We start from the raw sequence: 22,110 nt of genomic DNA, 5'->3' as shown, positions 1-22,110 counted from the left end.
TTTTTATTTTTTCAACATTGTTTCAGTTTAATTTTCATTTTTTATTTTCACGACTTCACTTACAATGTGGTCTCCTTCGCTAATGTGAAAATCACCCAAATATTAATATAAGATCAACAAAATATCAACATAAGATCAACATTATAACATTATAATAGTTCAACATTATTATTATCTTTTTCAACAATGCTAAAAATCAACAGAGTATCAACCAAAAATAAACACTAAATCAACACAATAACAACATCGTAAAATTTACCATGATTTAAAATTATTGTTGTCTTTTTCACCAATATTATCAACATAAAATCAACCAAATATTAAACTAAGATTAACAAAATTAGTATTACTATTATCCGGTCTCAATTTAATTTAATTTTTTTTAATTTGTATTCCATACAATTTTGTCTTTTTAGTCAATGTTAAAATCAATAAATTATCAACTGAATATCAATAAAATATGAACACAAGATCAACAAAAAATTAACATAAAATCAATACTATAACATTATAACTATTCATAAATTTTAATAATTCATATTTAAAATGACTAATTGTAAATAATATCATTACATTTATTGTTATAGTCAAAAAGCAAAAAGTGAAAAACAAAATGAGAGTTTGATGTTGCAGCAGAACTATTCTTAAATTGCGCCATCATCCCTTTCTTTGCTGAGTTAACTGGAGTAGCTCGACTTGGAACAACATGAGATGGAGTACTATTCGATTCTGGATTATAGGCTATAGCCAATACCAAGACCAAAATCCACTCCACGGACACCTCGCCCATTTCCAGCCCTTCCTTTACCCCTTTTCCCACCTGCACATCCAACAATGTGGAAGGTTCAATTTTTCAGAAAAGGTTAGCTTGAAAAGTTTTCGTGCAACTGTATGTATGCTCGACCACTAGGCACTTTCTTTCCACTAATGGAAGCTCAGTATGAAATTGCAAGACAGAGTTTAGGTCTCACATTTATTCAAGGCAAAAATGATAAGAACCTCTTAATACATTTATGTTAAATAAGATAAAAACAATTTAATTAGAAACCCATTATAAACAAAACAATTGCAAGAACATCAGATATTCATTCTCACGCGTGTAAAATACAAAATAGAAAAAAGCTAATCATTTTCTTGCATCACGTTTAGACCTGAACCACCCATCCTAATTATTTTAGTCTTTGAAAAAAAATGAAAATGAAAATCAAATGATTAACTAATTTCTATTGAGGAAGAGCACCGATGCTAGATATATATTTAATCTCAACAGAAGCCATCTGCAGCAAACAAGCCAACCCCCTGTATTTTAAATTTTAACACATTAGCTTCAGGTTCCTAAATCACACCATACAAACATAATGATGCAGAACTTTTCAAAAATGATGAAAACAAGAATTCAAAAGTCCACGATCCCCTTCATTGATCTCATAAACACACAGTTCTTGAACTTTAGCTACTGCAATAATTCAAGAATCAAACTAATCAATTAAAAAACCCAGCTAAAAACAAAGAGAGATAATCAAAGAGACATGGCAACTAAATTAACTTTACAATAAAACACATCAGAAGCTTTTATCGTCACCATCGTTCAGCCACCGCCTTCATCGTCGTTCCGCCACCGCCATTTTTTTTGCCTCATCATTTTGCTGCCGCCACCGTTACTTCTTCCACATGGTTATGTCACCGTCGTTACCATTCCGCTGCTTCAGCGCTTCTTTTTATCCAGATCTGCTATGTGAAAACCAATATGTTGATTGATTTGAAGAGAACGTGAAGAACATAAAAGAAACTGCCAAAGAAGAAACAAAATAGGCAAAATGATAGGAAAGAAAAGAATTTAGAAAATAAGTCTAAAAAAGAAAAACAAATCTGTAGTGTATGTAAAGATTAAGAAGGTACTGTATAAAGTAAAAGTTGCAAAAATAATCGTAAAAGGTATAAAAAGCCCTTTAAAAATAGCTTAATTGAAGGTCTTGCATTTAGGTTTGATGTGAAACTTACGAATTATCTGTGCATAACAATAGAATAAAAATCACCACAGATTATGTTGAAAAATCTATATATCTCTTGAAGAGCTAAAGTAACTAAATTGGAATTAATTGGGACATATTTCACGTAAAAAAATCAAATTCGCGTAAAATTAAGCATATTTTCCGAGATAAAAGGCATATTTCACGTAAAAAAGTTTCACTTTTCACGTAAACTAAAAAATTTCCTATTTAGTTACCCGGATTCTAAAAAATTTCCTATTTAAAAATCATTAAAATTATTTTTTTTACAATATTCCCGCTATTTCTCATGATTCATTCGAGACCGTGAGTTTTTTTTGGCGAAAAATCAAATGCGCGTAAAAATAGGCATATTGCGCGTAAAAATAGACATGTTTCACGTAAATATGGGCACTTTTCACGTAAACTTAAAAATTTCATATTTAGTTACCCGAAATCTAAGTTGTTATAATTGAATATTTTAAATATTTAAAAATCATTAAAATAATTTTATTTTTTAATATTTCCACTATTGCTCATGATTTATGATAGACCTTGAGTTTTTTTAGGCGAAAAATCAAATTCGCGTAAAAATAGACATATTCCACGTAAATATGTGCACTTTTCACGTAAACTTTAAAACTTCCTATTTAGTTATCCGGAGTCTAAGATGTTTATTATTGAATGTTTTAACTATTTAAAAATCATTAAAATTATTTTATTTACAATATTCCCGCTATTTCTCATGATTCATTCGAGACCGTGAGTTTTTTTTGGCGAAAAATCAAATGCGCGTAAAAATAGGCATATTGCGCGTAAAAATAGGCATGTTTCACGTAAATATGAGCACTTTTCACGTAAACTTAAAAACTTCCTATTCAGTTACCCGAAATCTAAGTTGTTATAATTGAATGTTTTAAATATTTAAAAATTATTAAAATAATTTTATTTAGTAATATTTCCACTATTGCTCATGATTTATTATAGACCGTGAGCGTTTTTAGGTAAAAAATCAAATTCGCGTAAAAATAGGCATATTTCGCGTAAAAATAGACATATTCCACGTAAATATGTGCATTTTTCACGTAAACTTTAAAACTTCCTATTTAGTTATCCGGAGTCTAAGATATTTATTATTGAATGTTTTAACTATTTAAAAATCATTAAAATTATTTTATTTATAATATTCCCGCTATTTCTCATGATTCATTCGAGACCGTGAATTTTTTTTGGCGAAAAATCAAATGCGCGTAAAAATAGGCATATTGCGCGTAAAAATAGGCATGTTTCACGTAAATATGGGCACTTTTCACGTAAACTTAAAAACTTCCTATTTAGTTACCCGAAATCTAAGTTGTTATAATTGAATGTTTTAAATATTTAAAAATCATTAAAATAATTTTATTTTTTAATATTTCCACTATTGCTCATGATTTATTATAGACCGTGAGTTTTTTTAGGCGAAAAATCAAATTCGCGTAAAAATAGGCATATTTCGCGTAAAAATAGACATATTCCACGTAAATATGTGCACTTTTCACGTAAACTTTAAAACTTCATATTTAGTTATCCGAAGTTTAAGATGTTTATTATTGAATGTTTTAACTATTTAAAAATCATTAAAATTATTTTATTTAGTAATATTTTCACTATTGCTCATGATTTATTGTAGACCGTGAGTTTTTTTAGGCGAAAAATCAAATTCGCGTAAAAATAGGCATATTTCGCGTAAAAATAGACATATTCCACGTAAATATGTGCACTTTTCACGTAAACTTTAAAACTTCCTATTTAGTTATCCGGAGTCTAAGATGTTTATTATTGAATGTTTTAACTATTTAAAAATTATTAAAATGATTTTATTTAGTAATATTTCCACTATTTCTCATGATTTATTATAAACCGTGAGTTTTTTTTTGGCGAAAAATCAAATGCGCGTAAAAATAGGCATATTGCGCGTAAAAATAGGCACGTTTCACGTAAATATGGGCACTTTTCACGTAAACTTAAAAACTTCCTATTTAGTTACCCGAAGTCTAAGTTGTCACATTGCTATTCGATCATATTGAAATATAAAAAACGCATTACAAAGCATTGAGTTCTTTCTGATTCCATAAATCGACTTCACGAAAATTATAGCACATTTCACGTAAATTGGGGCATATTTCACGTAAATCGGGGCAGATTTCACGTAAATTTGAATTGTTTTTTAATTCGTTACCCAAACTTTAAAATTTCATTATTAAATGCCTTAACTCCATAAAAATTATTAGAAAGAGCTAAGTTTGTAATATTTCAGCAATTTTTCACGATCGGATTGAAATATGAAAAATGGATTAACGCTGTTTTTTTGACAAAACATCTTCACAGAAATTATGGTATATTTCACGGAAATTGGGACATATTTCACGTAAATTGGGACATATTTCACGTAAATTTAATTTTTTCCTAACTTGTTAGCCAAAGTTTTAGATTTTACTATTGAATGTTTAATTTATATAAAAAATTATTAAAATGAGCTAAGTTATAATATTTCCGGAATTTTTGACGATCGGATTTAAATACAAAAAACCAATTAATTTTTTTAACATAAATATTTAGATTATATTTTGCAAATAGTGTTTTTGACATTATATGTAAGATTTTAATTTTATGGCATGATAAAATTATAATTTATGATAACATCTTACATAAATTTTAATTTTATATTATATACTTATTTAAACTTTTGTACTATTAAAAATAAATTTAAGAATATAAATAAATCTTATATGAAAAATGAGTGACCTAAATAGATTATTTACCGGTACAAAACCTATTAAACAGGTCAACAAGTTGCTTTTAAAAAAATCAAGCCACATGTAATTTTTTTATTGAATTAAAAAACAAAGTATGTTACTTTGTTTAAAAACAAAGTAATCCTAGCAAAACCCACCCAGAATAAGATACTGCAAAAACTGATAAACACCGCCATAAAATTGTAATGCCTCAGATTATTTTAATACTGTGTTACAACTAAAGCAGATAACATGGTTACACAATTATTAGGGAGAAGACTAAAAAAAGAGTTGCTAACATTCTTCCAATGGTAATTCTTTTGTACAGAAAGGTAAAGTTTGGAATAGAACATGTTCCTATTTGGCAGCTTGTTCTAAGACGGGAACTGTATTCCAATCCTCCTTCGCGGCATTATTACTTTGCAAAGGGGGCAACGAGAACATGTTCACCGTGGAGCTTCCGCTCCGGATCTCCTTTAGTACGCGTAATGCCGATAATGTCAGCTTCATGTACATGCTCTCCATATTTTCAATCTCCACAAGTTCTTTCGGAACTTTAAGCGGCATCTCCTTACCTCCAACCTCCTCCTCCTCCTCCGTTGCTTCATGTGCGGTACATAATTCGTTTTTCGAGAAGATTTGATCGAGCGTCACCTCACACTGCTTCACGAGCTTGTTAAGCACATGAGTTTTATAAAAAGGCTGCTGCATAACTTTTTCGATGAAAGGCAAACGGACAAGAGCTCCACTTAGCTTGTCGTATTTCTTTAATATCTTCACCAGTCCTGCACGTAAAATGTCCAGTTTAGAATTGAATCCATGTCATGCAAGCAAAATAAACTAAACAGATTGAGACAAAACATATGATGTAAAATACAATTTTTTTTCTTCAACTGAAGGATCAACAGTTGTTCTGCATAAGTAACCCTAAGTTTTCACCTATGTAGCACTCAAATGGAAACGGCAAAACGAAAAACGTCGGAAACAAGAAACGGACTAACAGTATTTTTTGTAAGAACAAGTTTCGACATTTTATAAGCATTCCTAGAAACGGAAACAAACGCCAAAATGTAGAACCTGTGAAGTTTCCGTGCAACACAAGTTGTCGCTTTAACATCATCTAAACATATATGGTATGCAGTTAATGTACACCTCTTGCCAATTGCAGGCATTAGTTAATTATGTAAGCTCATTGACACGGAAACAAACAGTAGAAAAACCAATTATTTTCTTTAATATTTGAATAGTTTATTTATGCATACCTGTATAATTAAGAGCACTGTAATTCTCCAACAAAACCATCTCTCCATGAAAATCAACTATCTCCCTCCCTATTCTCATCAGCTCTTCATTCGAATCCTTCGCCTTTTTCGCACCGTCTTGCAGCTCCTGAATTACAACATTACATCATAATTGGTAAATCACTTTGCAATTCTTGAAGAAAAGTCTAAAACAGTAAGAATTCATAAGAATTGAATTTGAACAAAAGGTCATTCTAGTCCTTCAACTTATACGCCGGGTCAATTAAATCACGGTTAGCTATTTTGTCAAATCAATTAACTCCCAAATTGTATAAAATAAACGAATTCAGGGACCGCAACCGCAATGATCTAATTTGGGAGTTAATTGACGTTAAACATAATAGTTTCTATTCTTTCTCAATTATTCAAACAAATAAATCAAAAACCTTCTAATTTATGATCTGTTTCACATAAAATTAAAATACCAAACACAAATTTCCATAATTCACAAATCAAAACTCTCATATATTCTGAATTCTAATCTAACATCAAAAATAATAAAAACTAACCGTAGAAAAATCTAATAAATTTTCAAAAAAAAAATTACCTTCCATTTGATAACAAAATCTTCTTCTTTTTCAACAATAAAGGAATTAAACTTCTCCATCTCATCTTCCAAAACTCTAATAAAATCAATCACTTCCTTCGTCACCACCTCATCCTCACCGTCCAATTTTCCGTCGCCATGATCTGGGTCCAATCTACGCCGTTTATTCAACGGTTTATCTCCGTCTTTGGGATAAATAAGCTTCAATTGTTTCTTCAAATCTTTATATGATAAGAATTTGTCTCTCCAATCAGGTAGCGTGTCCTCTATCAGTATACTCAAACTCTTCCAGAATTTCATTTCCGTACCTGATTATTAACTGTTATTTGATGGATCGGAAGAAAAAAATGGAGAAAAAAGAAGAAGATGGATAAATGTAATGCAGGATAAATACAAGGAGAATATTCTTTTGGATATTATTAGGCATATACTAAACTTTTCACATCTTTCGAAATAATTGGATAATTTGTTTATCTACAAATATTTTAATTTGTAAATTTTTAACATCAAAATATTAAATATTTAAAATATATGTTTAATCAAAATTGATGTTATAAAGTATTAAAAATATATAAAGCAAATTACTACAAGGCCCTTCACATTTGACATAATTCACGTTTTAGTCCCTCTTGTTTAAAAATTGACTCTCACTTTTTTTCCGTCAACAGTTTAGTCCCTCTGTCCATTTTTACTTTTTAGTGTTAGTCAACGAAGTTAAAGGACTTGATAGTAAATTAATTTTCAAATGTGAGGGACGAAATCGTTGACAAAAACAAAAGTGAGGGACCAAATAGTTGAAAAAAATAAAAGTGGGGGGACCGTATAGTTTCGTTGATTAACACTAAAAATGGACGGAAGGAATAAATCATTGACAAAAACAAAAATGAGGGATCATGTTGTTTGATTTTCAAAAAAGAAAGACTAAATTGTAAATTATGTCAAATGTGAGGGGTATCATAATAATTTGCTTAAATATATATTAACTTCTCTAATTTGATTGGAAATTTTGATCTGCTTGGTAAAACTTCTAAAACATTCTTCTAAAATTGGGTTCGATACAGACCTCAGTAGCCAGTAGGCTGATTTAAAAAATATATATATAATAACACAATTAACTTTTACTAATCTCCACTAACAAATAAAATAGGTTTATGTTTGACAAAAAAAACTCTAAGTCTTTTTAGATTAATTATAGTGACATAAAATTGAATTACTACATTGGTGTATATTAAACCAAATACATTCGATTAAGTAAATGTTAAAGAAAACAAATTAAACCCAATACTTTTTTTTATGATTGAGGAGGAAAGCGTTCTTTAAAAAAATTGAACATACAATCTTGGCAGAATGTTGCTCATTGCTTATATTATTTAATCTATAGCTCATTGATAATTAAATTTAATACTTAATCAACAAGACTAAAAGTGAAGCAAATAATATGAAGATTATAAGATTACACGAGAAAATAATTACGGCGTAGAATAGACCGAGAATATATATCGAGCACTAGTTTCTTCTATAGTGAAATTCATTTAATTTCATATTCGAATATACTTCAATCAAAATTTGTAATACCCCAAAATATTTTAAGATAATTACGTCGTGTCACGTGTCGTGATTTCCGATAAATTAATAAAGAGAATTTAATTTAATTATATCGGAAATTCAACAATAAAATTTAATGAGTCAATTAGCGGGATTAAAGGAATTAATTTTGACAATTTGGATGTGGATACATTTTGGGGCTAAATTGTAAGTTTTGAATAGGTTTTGGACTAAATTGAAACTTTTGAAAAGTTTCAAGGACCAAAGTGCAAATTAGCCGTTATATATATAACATTTCCTTCAGATGAAGGATCCAGATACTTCATTCTCTCTTCCTTCACTTCTTTCATTCTCTCGCTCGTTTCAAACGATTCCATCGCTCGATTCCGTTTCTCGTCCATTTTCGACGTTTAATAGCTCGAATTGATCGTACTCTCGAGGAGAATCACGGTAAGCTTGACGTTTTACCGTTTCGTTGATTATATTTTAAGTTATATCGATTCAAAGTTTTAGGCCACGAAACGATTTTATCGTTTTATCGAGTTTAGGATTGATATATAGCGTTTTGAGCTTAGAATACGCGTTTTAGCTGAGTTTGGAGCGTTTTTACGTATATAGCAGGTCGGAAACCCCGGAAATCGATTCCGGGGGATCGTGCACGACTGTACACGATCGTGTACTGTGGTACACGAACGTGTACTAAGGTACACGAACGTGTACCATCATATGGTACACGAACGTGTACCTCCCTGCACGAGCGTGCACCCTTCGATTCTCGCACCCTGAGTCTTCGTACTTCGATTGAATTAATTACGCGTATTGAATCGGAAATCGAATAGTAGTTAACCTAATGAGGTTATAAGAAGATTGAATTGGAAGTAATTTGCGATCCGTAAACGAGTTTGGTATCGTTTAGTGGGATATGCGTGAGAAGCACGACGATTAATGAAAGTAAAATGTGTCGAGTCTCGAGTCTAGAGTCAATCTTAGAATAGGATTCTGATGTGAGTCAAATGTTTTGATATTGTTTTAGATCCAGCGAGGCAAGAAGGAGCTGGACCAGGAGCTCGGGAAGCTTGACGTTTCTAAAGCCCCGACGTATTTTTGGATAAGCGTTTTCTGTGAGTTTATACGATTTGCTTTTAAAGTATTTATTTAAGCAATTATTTTATATTGCTTATTAATTGAATCGCATGTTTTATATGTGAAACTTTTATACGAATTGCATATGCTGGATTTGAAACCAGTATTGATCCGATGGAACGTGCTACCTATTGGGCGACAATAGGACTGTGTGATCACCAGTTTTGATATAACTCAGCTGGGAGCTGATGATGAATATGAAATTTACGATTGGGTTATAATTTCGATACGCAGAGTGAACTCGGCTACGGTGTAGTCTGGAAGTCCCCGTATCTAGTGGCTGGGCCACCTGCGAGTTGGACTCGCGATTGATATTTATGATTAGGTTGATCGATTGATTATTAGTATGTTTGAGGATTAAGGTTTCAATCGGATCCTGTACTTGGCTGCATATGATTGATTACGATTTTATGTTTTATTTGAATACTTACTAGTAAATGTATGAACTCACTCAGTATATCCCAATATACTGACCCCTCACAGATTTCCTTTCGGGATAAAGACGCTTTGAAGCAACGGACTTCTATCCTACTTTCAGAAGTCTGTATTTTTGAGTATGTAAAGAAACAGTACTTTACTTTTAGAGCTGCAGTAGATAAGTGTTTTGTACGTCAGCTTGTATGGGTAGTTTTCTGTAAATATAACTTTAACGTTTTAAAGTTTTAAACGTTTACGCTTGCTGCGTTATTTATATTGTGACTGCCAGAGGATATATGTGCCTGGCATGTGTGCTTCTGCATGATACGTGTTTATCTATGTCATGCATGACGTTTATGTTTCGCGAAAAATTATTTTACGTTTTTAGGCTTGCTACGGGTTTCGGAGCAACCACTCCCATTCCCTAGCGCCGGTCTCGGCTCTGAGATTGGGTCGTGACAAAATTTAAAAAAAAAAACTTTAATTTTCAAAAATCTTAAATCTGAAATTTTATCAATCAATAAAAAGTCTTCAACAATCAAAGATATGCATAAAACAAACTCAAAATAACAATGTAAAACACATCAAATCCACGCGAAATTCCATAATATAAAACACATACATTTTAAAGAAAACCAGAAAGATTTAAAAATCAAATCTTATTATGTGACAAATAACAAACATTTTACACTAACATATGTTATATCTAATTCGTAGATCTATTTAAGGAAACAAAAAATAAATTATCACATTGTTTCGCTGGAAAAATACACTCTTCAATCAGAACCTTTTCATCACCTGCACACCGATTTTTGATATCATACAGTCATGACATCCACCGTAGGAAAAAACTTTTATAAAATAATGCTTCACAAAAAAATGACAAATAAAACTGTCATAAAGAAAGACAAACGATAAAATTGTCACACACCGATTTCCACCCAGAAACTCGTGCCGAGACCGGCGATAGGGAATGGGAATAGTTGTTCCGAAACCCGTAGCAAGCCTAGGAAAAACAGTAAAAGTTTTTCGCGTTTTGAAAACATAAAATGTTTCCATGTCTTTCCGCAAAAAATTGAAAACCTTTAGATAATCGTGTAATCAAAACTGTTCGATTGCAACTATGGATTTAGGGTAGTACGTGTACACAGCACGTATCCTAACACAACCTTGTCCGAAAAACAATGCTAGCGGTGCAAACCAGTTCACACATCAAGTAACCGGTTAAAGCATGCCAGATAAACAATGTACAACTCCACTTCCTCTGCCTTCTCGGCCTCCAAAGGTACAATTACATTCATGACTTTTTTTTTCTATAATTGATTTTACATTTTGTGAGTATATGCATCTTTAATAATTTTTCTGAGATTTCAATTTTTTTTAGTTTTTCGTGCCAAACAAGATTGTAATAAGCGTTGAGTAACAAACTATTAGTTCGTGGATTCAATTTTTCCATAAATGTTCCTCCTTTGCAATTATTAAAAAAAATATATCATAATTTCCTTCCTAACAATGAAAAAGTCTTCACATAAACCGCATCGTTTTCTGATTCAATCAGTTAAGTAAATTATTTATATATATATATATATATATATATATATATATATATATATATATTAAAAAAACCTAATCTATACCGTATATGTGGCCGCTAAGAATTTTTACGGTTTGCAATATCAAAAAAAATAAAGCTAATCTATTTGATATCGCTAAATTTATTGTAAATTTGTATTATTAAAAAATCGGCAAGTTCCACTGATTTTTAAAAGTTATATGGTTTTCTAATTTCAGTCTGAGTTTACCTTTTTCTTATGTTGCATTATGATCAAACGAAATTTTTTATTTTTAGAAATTACTTGGACCATTTGGTTGATTTTAATTTAATCGATCAAATCGATCAATCATGTCTGATTCTTCAATCACTGATTCATGCTTTTTATTCATGCGAGTTAAAAGGATAATATGAAATAAAATTAACTTTTCTTATATAAATTATGTCCATCCTTTATTAATTTATAACATGTCAATAAATAATAAAAAATTCTAATTAATTGTATTACCTACTCTTATTGTATTATAATTTATAAATTTTGTCTATGGACGGTGTGATGAACAAAATCCTTATAAAAATATTTTATGAAAATTCTAGTTGTTCTCTATGCAATTAGATCATAATTTTAAATCAAACATAAATTTAGTTTATTGTAAAATTGAGTAAAATATTTATATATGTTAGGCCGGGTCGAAGAAAAGAATTTGGGTTGGATTGGATTAGCAGGTCCATGATCACGAGTTAAGTCCACAACTGCTGCTGCTACTATTTTTTTTTGTAAAAATTACTCTAAGACCCCTTACATTTGTCATAATTCACAGTTTGATACCCTTTGTTTGGAAATCAAACGATTTGATGCCTCAATTTTGATTTTTTAAACTATAAAATCAGTCTATTAAATATAGGTACCAAATTGTTAATGGAATGAAACATGAGGTACCAAATCGTTTGCAAATCGTTTGAAAATGAGGTACCAAATTATTCAAAAAATTAAAAGTGAGGTACCAAATCCTTCCACCCAAGACTGATTCCTATTCTATATACGATGAAAATGACTATCAACCTCCAAGAATATCTGCCGTTCATTTGTCAGCCGCTATTACAGTTACATAATTAAAATTGAACTATCAAATCGTTTGAATGTAAATATCAAATAATTAACGGAACTAACAGAAGAGTTTTATAGTTTAAAAAATTAAAATTGAGGTATCAAATCGTTTTTCAAATAAAGGGTACAAATTGTGAATTATGACAAACGTGAGTGGTCTTAGAGTAATCTGCTCTTTTTTATACTTAAGGCTAAATATACAATTTGAACCTTCATGTCTAGCTTAATTTCAATTTCAACCTTATTTTTTTTATTTCAAAAATAGCATATTTTTTTTATCAAAGGTGGAAATCGACTCTTTAAAGTCTCATGTTAGTATTTACTATTTAGTTACCGAGGCGTGATTCGAACCCACAACCTCTCACTGCACTTAGAGACGCCTTAACCATTCAGACTAGGCCCACATCGGCAAAATAGCGTATAATGTTACTAAAAATAATAAAATAGATCTTTTTTTACTGGATTTTTATTTTGCAGCTATTTATATTGACGCGGACAACACGTGACATTAGTAAACGGCCTGATCTGTATTCTTTACAATTTTAATTTTCAAAAAAATCAAATATTTATCAGCAAGATAATAGTAAAATATTTTTTTATTAAAAATAGTGCATCGTTTAATTTTTAAATTTTTAAATAAGAAATTTATAAGTGTCCAAGTTAAAAATCAAGACTAATATGAAGGTTTAAAATGTACACTTGGCCACTACTTCACGGCGAAGTTGTTGAACAGAGTGGGCTCTACAAAGTAGTGATCATGTCAATCACAGCCGTTGAATTCAAGATTCTGTCCAAATATATATAGGCATAAACTAAAGGCGCAAACACTGTCACTGCCACTCTTTGAAAAGAACAAACAACTTCTCTTCTAAGTCAGTGACGGTGTCCATATTATTCACTCTACAAAATGTTCCAATTCAAACATTTATAAATTTCATGCAATTTAGTCCTTCTTCTTTCTCTCACATTCACGCGTTTAATCCCTATTTTTCTCTTAAAACGACAAACCCATTTCTAAGTTGGTCCCAGTTCTTGCTTTGATCAACGCATGCAAGAGGAAATTCAAAGGTTAGTTGGGTGAATTTTTGATTGAATTGTCTGTTTTTGATTATGCATTGGGTGAATTTTTGATTGGTAAAATTGTTGATCAAGAAAAATTAGTTAATGTTATTCTTTTTTTTTTGTTTAATTAATGTATATAGTTTTCTGTTGGTGGGTACTTTAAGTAATTAGTATTCACTGAGACAATCTTTAAAAGTTTTGATTTTTAGGTAATTAGTATTCAATTAGATTACCAATGAGCTATAGGTCAACTGGTATGAATGTATAAACGCTAGGCAGCGTTCTAGCAGGTTCAATTCCTCCCACAAGCGAAAAATAAAGGATTCAATTAGATTAGATAGTTTAAAAGTTTTGTTCCTTATAGAATGATTACCATCTGTTAATTTTTGTAATTTTGAGATTTTGAATATATTTGAACTGCAATGTAGGATGAAGACAGAGAGGAGGGAGAAGGAAGTAATTGTGAGTCAAGTTAGTCTTGGTGGATTTGACATTGATGTCACTGCTAAAGATCTTGTGTCGTATTTGGAAGATGCGGTAGGGCAAGTTTGGCGATGTAGATTGAAGACATCTTGGACCCCTCCGGAGTCCTATCCTAATTTTCAGATAACTGACACTGCAGTCATTCAAAGAGCGGATGGCTATAGGAAGGTGGAGCCACATGCATTTGTGCATTTTGCCTCACCCCATTCAGCTACCTGGGCAATGGATGCAGCGGGGCGCTGTGAGCTTTTCTTTAACGGCAGGGCTTTAAAGGCCAGTCTGGGCCCTGAAAATCCATTTCATTTGAATCTGAGGAGGAGAACGATACCTCCATTTAAATTACCTAATGTGCGTGTTGAGATTGGAACCTTGGTTAGTCGTGATGAGTTCCTCGTTGGCTGGAGAGGACCGTTAACAGGTGTTGAGTTTCTTGTTGATCCTTTTGATGCGACGTGCAAGTTCTGTTTTAAAAGGGACACTGCCTTCTCTTTTAAAGGCACAACTGAGCGTGCTGTCATCAGATGTGATTTTAAATTGGAGTTTCTGGTAAGAGATATCAATGAGATAAAACAATATGCAGACACCACGTCAGGTCATGTTATTCTGTTGCAGCTGGCCTCTGCACCTAGGGTCTGGTATAGAACTGCCGATGATGACATTGAAGTGTTGGTTAATTTTGACTTGCTAGATGACGACGATCCTTGGATCCGGACCACTGATTTTACACCGAGTGGAGCCATTGGTCGATGTAACTCGTATCTAGTTTCGATCCCCCCTCGTCATGGTGGAAAGTTAAAGAGGGCTTTGACATTTCTAAAAGAACGGAGGGTGCGTGAAGACTCCCTTAAGCGACCCCTTAGTGTTGTAGACGAACCAGAATATGGGATTCCTTTATCAGATGCTTTCTTTTGTATGCATCACAAAGAAAAGATAGCTTTTGATGTAGTGTTTCTAGTGAATGCGGTCATGCATAAAGGTATATTCAATCAACATCAACTCTCTGATAGTTTTTTTGATTTATTAAGAAACCATTCTCCGGATTTAAATATAGCTGCACTAAAACACATATGTTCTTATAAGCGCCCTGTGTTTGATGCTTATAAGAGGCTAAAAATGGTCCAAGAATGGTTGCTGAAGAATCCCAAACTCTTTAAGAGCCCCCCAAAGCTTGATGATATAGTAGAGATTAGGCGGTTGGCTATCACTCCAACAAGAGCCTATTGCCTTCCACCTGAAGTAGAGCTCTCCAATAGAGTTTTGAGAAGATATAAAGATATTGCTGATAGATTCCTAAGAGTTACCTTTATGGATGAGGGTTTGCAGACAATGAACGCAATGATTCTCAACTATTATGCTGCCCCCATTGTTAAGGACATCACTTCTATCTCCTTTTCCCAGAAGACAGGAATATTCAAAAGGGTGAGGAGTATTCTGAATGATGGATTTTACTTGTGTGGTCGAAAGTATTCATTTTTGGCTTTCTCTTCCAATCAATTAAGAGATCGATCGGCATGGTTTTTTGCTGAAAATGGAAAAGTTAGTGCTAACGAAATCAGGAACTGGATGGGGAAGTTCACCAACAAGAATATTGCAAAATGTGCAGCCAGGATGGGCCAATGTTTCTCCTCTACATATGCAACTGTAAATGTTCCATCAAGAGAGGCTAGGTTTGACCTTCCAGATGTCACGAGAAATGGTTATGTTTTCTCTGATGGCATCGGCATGATAGCGCCAGATCTTGCCAAGGAAGTGGCAGAAAAGCTGAAATTGGACACTAATCCTCCATGCGCTTACCAGATAAGATATGCTGGATGTAAAGGAGTTGTGGCTTGCTGGCCGGCACAAGGGGATGGAATCCGACTGTCTTTGAGGCCCAGCATGAACAAATTCCAATCAAACCATACCACCCTGGAGATTTGTTCTTGGACTAGATATCAGGCCGGTTTCTTAAATAGGCAGATAATCACACTGCTTTCCACATTGGATGTTCCGGATGATATATTCTGGAAAATGCAGATCGTTATGGTCTCCAAACTAAATCAGATGCTTGTGGACGCTGATGTAGCATTTGATGTCATTACTGCATCTTGCGCTGAGCAAGGTACCACTGCAGCAATAATGTTGAGTGCAGGTTTTAAACCAAAAAAGGAGCCTCATTTACGTGGAATGCTAACTTGTATAAGAGCTGCACAACTTTGGGGCCTTAGGGAAAAAGCTAGAATCTTTGTTCCTTCCGGGAGATGGTTGATGGGCTGCTTGGACGAGCTAGGGGTACTTGAACAAGGCCAGTGTTTTATCCAAGTGTCCATCCCCTCATTGGAGAGGTGTTTCTGGAAGCATGGCTCGAGGTTTAGTGAAAGGAAGAAAAATCTACAAGTAGTCAAGGGTATTGTTGTGATAGCTAAGAATCCTTGTCTTCATCCAGGTGATGTAAGGATCTTGGAAGCAGTTGATGCTCCTGAACTACACCATTTGCATGATTGTCTAGTCTTTCCACAGAAGGGCGACAGACCTCACACTAATGAAGCTTCTGGAAGTGATCTTGATGGGGATCTTTACTTTGTGACTTGGGATGAAAACCTTATTCCTCCAAGCAAGAGGAGCTGGACTCCAATGCAGTATGATACCGCAGAAGCCAAACAGCTAAATCGTGCTGTCAGTAGTCAGGTAATTATCTTTTTCGTTGGATATTATCTTTGATGTTTAAGGGATAATTTTGTTTTTGTTCTGAGGTTATAATATATACTTCTCCTCTCTTTGAAACTTGAAATTTCTCTGTTATCTGCCCCATTAAAGTTTTTGGTAAAAGATGTGTGATCAAATATCTTACGAGGGAAAAAACTTCCAGTATGGTCTTCTGAGTAAGCAGCTTCATTGTACATTATATGGAATAATGAAAATATAGTTTCCTTTGTTTAGTTTTGTTCATCATTTGCATTTTTCATCATTGGCATCATGAAATGCAATTTCCTGTCATACTTCAGAGATATCTGAGCTGTCTGTGTATAATTTGCAGGACATTATAGATTTTTTTGCCAAAAACATGGTGAATGAGAGTTTGGGGGCAATCTGTAATGCCCATGTTGTTCACGCTGACTTGAGTCAATATGGAGCTTTGGATGAGAACTGCATAAAACTGGCAGAGTTAGCAGCCACAGCTGTCGACTTCCCCAAGACTGGGAAGCTTGTAACCTTGCCACCACATCTAAAACCCAAGCTATATCCAGATTATATGGGCAAGGAGGAGTATCAGTCCTACACGTCACACAAACTTTTAGGAAGACTCTATCGGCAGGTCAAAGATGCTTATGATGACGATGAAGAGGCTTTATCTTCTGAGCTCAAATTCGCGCCTGCTGATATTCCTTATGATAAAGATCTGGAGGTGCCCGGATCTTCTGACTACATTCGTGATGCTTGGGATCAGAAATGCTCGTATGATGGGCAAGTGAAAGGCCTTCTAGGGCAATATAAAGTGAAAAGAGAAGAAGAGCTGGTAACTGGTCACATTTGGTCCATGCCAAAGTACAACAGTAGGAAACAAGGGGAACTGAAAGAGCGGCTTAAGCAATCTTATAGTTCGCTCAAGAAAGAGTTCAGACAAGTATTCGAGAAGATGGATGTGGATTTTGAGCAACTCACAGAAGACGAGAAAAGCATGCACTATGAGCATAAGGCATCAGCATGGTACCAAGTTGCTTACCATCCTAAATGGGTAAATGAGTCCCTGGAATTGCAAGATCCTGATGATGGTGACAGTGTAGCCATGTTAAGCTTTGCTTGGATTGCAGCTGATTATCTTGCTCGGATCAAGATTAGGCGTAGAGGAAGTGACGGCGTTGACACTGCTAAGCCCATCAACTCTCTGGTGAAGTATCTATGTGATCGGATCTAACCAGAATCCGAAGCCTCCATATTTTGCTATACTTTGTGGCCGCAAGTCCACTCTGCCATTGTTATGCTTGATAGTATTGTGTGCAAGTTGCAATGCATTAGCTGGCAAAGCTTGTAGCTTTACGATGAAGTAATAAATACTTTTGTGGAATGTGCATGATTTCTTCTTTATGAAGGGAACTGAATTATGCTAGCTTCTGTGGTTTAACCTTGTCAGCCTTTACAATCAGTAACTTATACAGGTACATGATCCCTCATTTAATCTCTGAAGAAAGGGTCATTGAGGTCCCTGAATTTGTAAGTCAGGTTAATCAACTCACACTTTCATTTTAATCAATTAGGGACAATACTTTTTAATTTTAGGTCAAAAAATCCCAAATGGGGTCATCACATGTTCATTTTGTACAATTTTGGGTTAATTTTACCTGAAACTAGAGGGTATTATTGTCCCTAATTGATTAAAATTGCTAAGTGTGAGTTAATTGACCCCGACGCGGTGACCGCTGTAACCCTTTGCTCTTTAATCTTTTATATACATTACTCATGCTTCTTTAACACTTGCTTTAATCTAGTAGTGCACTACTAGAGTGAATTGTCATAAGCATATAGTCTAGGATTTATAGTTCATTGGCCCCATAGTGATTCTAGGCTCTATTTTAGTTTCATAAACACCATAGGACCTACTTTGAAAAGGATTGATAGAGAAACATGCACTACTTTCAACAGTAATGACAAGTGGAAAACAACAAGAAAAACTAATTGCTTCACTGCAATTCACCTACCAATTACATCAAAATCCCTAGCTAACGTGTCCTTTCTTTTAGATGCCAGAGCTACATTGCTCATTTCTTTGATAGATTGAACTTCTTCTTCATTTATGATCATCCAACTACTTTGCTTTGTGCCTTTTATTTATTGATGTTTATTTATTTTACTATTCATTGTGCAAGAGATGCTATTATGTAGTATGATTGTCTAATTTGTAATCTGTCTTTGTTTTGTTTCTACTTTCTAAACTTTTCTTGTGTCATTATCTTCCTTAATATTCTTCATTTTCTTTCCAAAATTAGTTAATTAGAAGATTTAATTGGTCTCCTGCATTCTCATTTGTCATCAACTTGATTGAGTAGCACACACATCCTATTAGTTGGATTTCTCTTTCAAATAAAGAATTTTTGCTGCAAATATTTTTGTTTTAAGAATTGAATCGTACCGGCCGGTTCAACTGGTTCAATCGCAAACCGGAGGCTAGTCCGATTTGATTCTTCCATAAAAACTAGAAATAGTGTTCAACCTCTTTGCATTGAAAACCATGAAATCGGTTAAAACTTAAAGATTATATAGTTTTTTATTTACTAGTTAGAATATGATATAATAACTAGTTTTTTCAATTCCTTTACTAGTTATAATTTCATGTATGTGTTTAAATTTTACATATGTAGACTTGTTATATAAAAAGTGTACATATTATATATTATATGTTGTATAAATATATTATTTTTTTATTTAACTGGTTGAACCAGTTGCACACCATGAGCCGGTGGCCACACTGATGTAGCCATCGCTCGGTCTGGTTTTTAAAGCACCGCTGGAAAGTGAAAGTGAAAACCTCATTCTTAGACAAATATGATCTGATCTTTGTTATAGAATAGTTAAAAGATAGCGTATTTACAAATCACATATTACAATAAACTTTTAGTTTTTACACAAATATGCTTATAATGACAATATACTTATAATAATTTACGTCATATCAATATATTCATATGGAAGAGGCAACATTAACAAAGGAAGGATATTTTTCTTTCTTATTAAGAAGATTCATCGTCTATTACATTAATATCAAGGACAGAGAGATAGCATTCTATCACCCTCATCAATAACTCCAAACCCTATTTACAGAATAATAAAGCATCTTTCATCACAAAAATCTTAGATTCCAAGTGACAGATCACATACACCATCTCCATACTTGTGTATAATTCCTGATTTTCCTTGCTTTGATTAGGCAATACATGACTACATATACAAATATATATATATACTTGAGAGACCAATAAAACTATATATTATATATGAGTTTTTGATATCATTTGCGAGGTGACAATTTTTTATTGCCTAGGCTCCAACAAACCTGATGACGTGTGAAGTGAGTCGCTTTTAGAAAACAACAGATAACCGACGGATTCTGCCGGATAGAAAATCCGTCTATAAATGTTACCATGACATTGACTGGGTAGGTATAACTTGTTAATTCCAGTTAAGTAGTTCTTCTATCATTTGCATTGCAATTCTATCTTCTTCATTTGTACTATCCCTAGATTCAGTTCCAACTGTTGTTGTTGGCGATGATACTGATGTGAGTGACGATATTGATGATAATATCGACGAGGAGGATCCTTCCTCTTCCATCACTTGTTTCTTCTTCGTGTTCCCGAGCTCGACTTTCATGACCCAATTTGAGGTCGAACGAGAGCCGGAATGCTTCTGCCATACCCCGATATGAGAATTGTCATTATCGAGCCTTAAACAAGTGAGTGAAGCACGAGATGGGTCTTTATTACAACATTTTTTAAGCTTAGTATTAAGTAATTCAGACAAAGCTTTAGAAGAAGACAGTGATGTAGACTCGTTATTATCTTCAGAAGTAATCGTCTCTTCAAGATCACTCCTAGGAAAATTAGTTTTAGCATTTTGGCCACTCATGAGTATAGCTGCTTGATCATATGCTCTTGCTGCTAACTCTGCTGTCTCAAATGTACCTAGCCATATCCTCCTCTTCCTATACCAACAAAATAAATACGAAATAATGAAACGTAGAATAAAAACGAGAAATGGTAAAACAATATATTCTATAAGAATAGGTTAAGAAATGTTAAGTTTTTGAGTTTCAGAAGTGTTTTTTAGGACGGAAAAGAAATGCCGAAACCTCTCTGAAACTGTTTTGAAACTGAGGACTCGATAAGTTTTCGTACTATTTATTTCGAAGTTAGTAATATTAATGCGAGTTGGTGAGCTTACAGTAAAGGGTGGCGAATTTCTGAAACCCAAGAGCCCCACTGGCGCTGCCTGACTCCTCTGAATTTTTTTGAGTGTACCATTTTTTTGTTGATATAATGTTAATGGTGGAATGAGAAAATTGCAGAGATTTATTGATTAAGTGATTGATATTAGAGAGATGAGGAAATGAAAAAGGTGAATGAGAGAGTACTAAATTATGTGAAGAGAGATTTATTAATGTTATAATGTGATATTTTGTCGGTGAATTGGATTGAAAAGTCTAAAGTTTGCAATTAAGATTTCACCTACACTTTTGTTTTACAAAACCCTTTGCCTATTGCCTCCGTAACAACTCAATTTAATGATGTTTATAACTTATATGCATTTGTGCCCACAGTTAATTTAAATATCATTACATGTTCCATATACATTATTAAAATTAAAATACGGTTTTATTAGATCCTCCTAGCCTAGCTTAAATGCTTAGATTTTCCTTTCGGAGAGGTTAGCCGCCTCTTAGAATTAGTACTTCATTAGGGTATCAAATCGGAATGTACGTTATATATAGGGAGGTAATTTTTAAAAGTTGAGAGGCTCGATGGCTATGTGCATTAATTTTCTATATTAATTTAGATAATTTTTGGAAGTTAGGAGGCCATGTCCGTCTTATTTTCTTTGCTCCCGAGATTCATAACTCTTTAGTATATAATTTTGAAGGCACGGATCGGTCCCTTTTTAACATTTTTTAAGCCAAATGACATATTGTCACCAGCGGAGCTACATTACAGTGAACGGGACAAACACCCCTTTATTTAAGAAAATCCTAAGTAAAGTTAATGTTAATTTATACTACATGCTATTTAATAAAATAATACACATTGACCCTCTTAATTTAATAAATTCTAATCTTTACATATTGCATAAAAAATATTATATTTTGGTCCTCTTAATTCCAATTTCTAACTACATCACTACATATGTAAAAATGTTTAATATTAGATAACACAGTCGACATACAAATACTTGATATATATGGTTTCAATAATTACACATGATGTCTTTTTCAATAATTAAATAGAAATAAATTCTGAATTCACTGGTCCAGCAAAATACATGCACTAGCATTCCAAAAAAAACTTGATCGAGCTTTGCATGAGATTTATGACCCATTACTTGTTAAAATTCAACAAGACTTTTACATACAAAAATAGAATTTCTTTTGACATATTTTATTCACAAATATATCACAATCCAATTATAAATTAGAGTTACAAATTATGTGAAAAATTAAGG

General features: G+C 33.1%; 4 protein-coding genes across 6 annotated transcripts; 1 reads left to right on the top strand and 3 right to left on the bottom strand.

Annotated features, from left to right (window-relative positions):
- Positions 1–503: 503 nt before the first annotated feature.
- Positions 504–1,901, bottom strand: LOC126669505 (uncharacterized). Of its 3 annotated transcripts, none has more exons than XR_007638499.2 (2): positions 1,583–1,901; positions 504–820 (listed from the first exon to the last, which is right to left on the bottom strand). XR_007638499.2 is itself a non-coding variant. In XM_050362991.2 (2 exons), exons 1-2 carry the CDS (start codon positions 1,583–1,585, stop codon positions 551–553), a joined length of 309 nt encoding a protein of 102 aa, XP_050218948.1. In that variant the 5' UTR covers positions 1,586–1,899; the 3' UTR covers positions 504–550. The 3 variants fall into 3 exon arrangements, 2 of the variants coding, with proteins under 2 accessions (XP_050218948.1, XP_050218949.1); XM_050362991.2 differs by having other exon boundaries at positions 1,547–1,899; XM_050362992.2 differs by having other exon boundaries at positions 1,552–1,899.
- A 3,060-nt stretch (positions 1,902–4,961) lies between these two features.
- LOC126670748 (SPX domain-containing protein 1-like) lies at positions 4,962–7,015 on the bottom strand. Its single transcript, XM_050364568.2, has 3 exons — positions 6,614–7,015; positions 6,028–6,154; positions 4,962–5,550 (listed from the first exon to the last, which is right to left on the bottom strand). The coding sequence occupies exons 1-3, from the start codon at positions 6,911–6,913 to the stop codon at positions 5,123–5,125; spliced, it is 855 nt and encodes a 284-aa protein (XP_050220525.1). The 5' UTR covers positions 6,914–7,015; the 3' UTR covers positions 4,962–5,122.
- Positions 7,016–13,201: 6,186 nt separating this feature from the next.
- On the top strand, positions 13,202–18,010 carry LOC126667722 (RNA-dependent RNA polymerase 6). Its single transcript, XM_050360775.2, has 3 exons — positions 13,202–13,446; positions 13,869–16,590; positions 16,940–18,010. Exons 1-3 carry the CDS (start codon positions 13,427–13,429, stop codon positions 17,816–17,818), a joined length of 3,621 nt encoding a protein of 1,206 aa, XP_050216732.1. The 5' UTR covers positions 13,202–13,426; the 3' UTR covers positions 17,819–18,010.
- A 1,588-nt stretch (positions 18,011–19,598) lies between these two features.
- On the bottom strand, positions 19,599–21,113 carry LOC126667114 (ethylene-responsive transcription factor SHINE 2-like). The gene is made up of 2 exons (XM_050360084.2): positions 20,839–21,113; positions 19,599–20,599 (listed from the first exon to the last, which is right to left on the bottom strand). The coding sequence occupies exons 1-2, from the start codon at positions 20,916–20,918 to the stop codon at positions 20,068–20,070; spliced, it is 612 nt and encodes a 203-aa protein (XP_050216041.1). The 5' UTR covers positions 20,919–21,113; the 3' UTR covers positions 19,599–20,067.
- Between the last annotated feature and the right edge of the window lie 997 nt (positions 21,114–22,110).

The sequence above is a fragment of the Mercurialis annua genome, linkage group LG2 (assembly GCF_937616625.2).
Source record: "Mercurialis annua linkage group LG2, ddMerAnnu1.2, whole genome shotgun sequence".
Lineage (NCBI taxonomy): Eukaryota > Viridiplantae > Streptophyta > Magnoliopsida > Malpighiales > Euphorbiaceae > Mercurialis > Mercurialis annua.
This window is presented reverse-complemented; position numbering and strand designations above follow the sequence as displayed.

Coding starts and splice junctions, on each gene's coding strand:
- LOC126667114 (XM_050360084.2), bottom strand. CDS start 20,918: ATGGTACACTCAAAAAAATTCAGAGGAGTCAGGCAGCGCCAGTGGGGC. Junction 20,600..20,838: donor GAAATTCGCCACCCTTTACT/GTAAGCTCACCA, acceptor TTGTTGGTATAG/GAAGAGGAGGATATGGCTAG.
- LOC126670748 (XM_050364568.2), bottom strand. CDS start 6,913: ATGAAATTCTGGAAGAGTTTGAGTATACTGATAGAGGACACGCTACCT. Junction 6,155..6,613: donor ATTTTGTTATCAAATGGAAG/GTAATTTTTTTT, acceptor GTTGTAATTCAG/GAGCTGCAAGACGGTGCGAA. Junction 5,551..6,027: donor CAGTGCTCTTAATTATACAG/GTATGCATAAAT, acceptor TTTTACGTGCAG/GACTGGTGAAGATATTAAAG.
- LOC126669505 (XM_050362991.2), bottom strand. CDS start 1,585: ATGGTGACGATAAAAGCTTCTGATGTGTTTTATTGTAAA. Junction 821..1,546: donor CTGATGTGTTTTATTGTAAA/GTTAATTTAGTT, acceptor TTGGATGTGCAG/GTGGGAAAAGGGGTAAAGGA.
- LOC126667722 (XM_050360775.2), top strand. CDS start 13,427: ATGCAAGAGGAAATTCAAAG. Junction 13,447..13,868: donor ATGCAAGAGGAAATTCAAAG/GTTAGTTGGGTG, acceptor ACTGCAATGTAG/GATGAAGACAGAGAGGAGGG. Junction 16,591..16,939: donor ATCGTGCTGTCAGTAGTCAG/GTAATTATCTTT, acceptor TATAATTTGCAG/GACATTATAGATTTTTTTGC.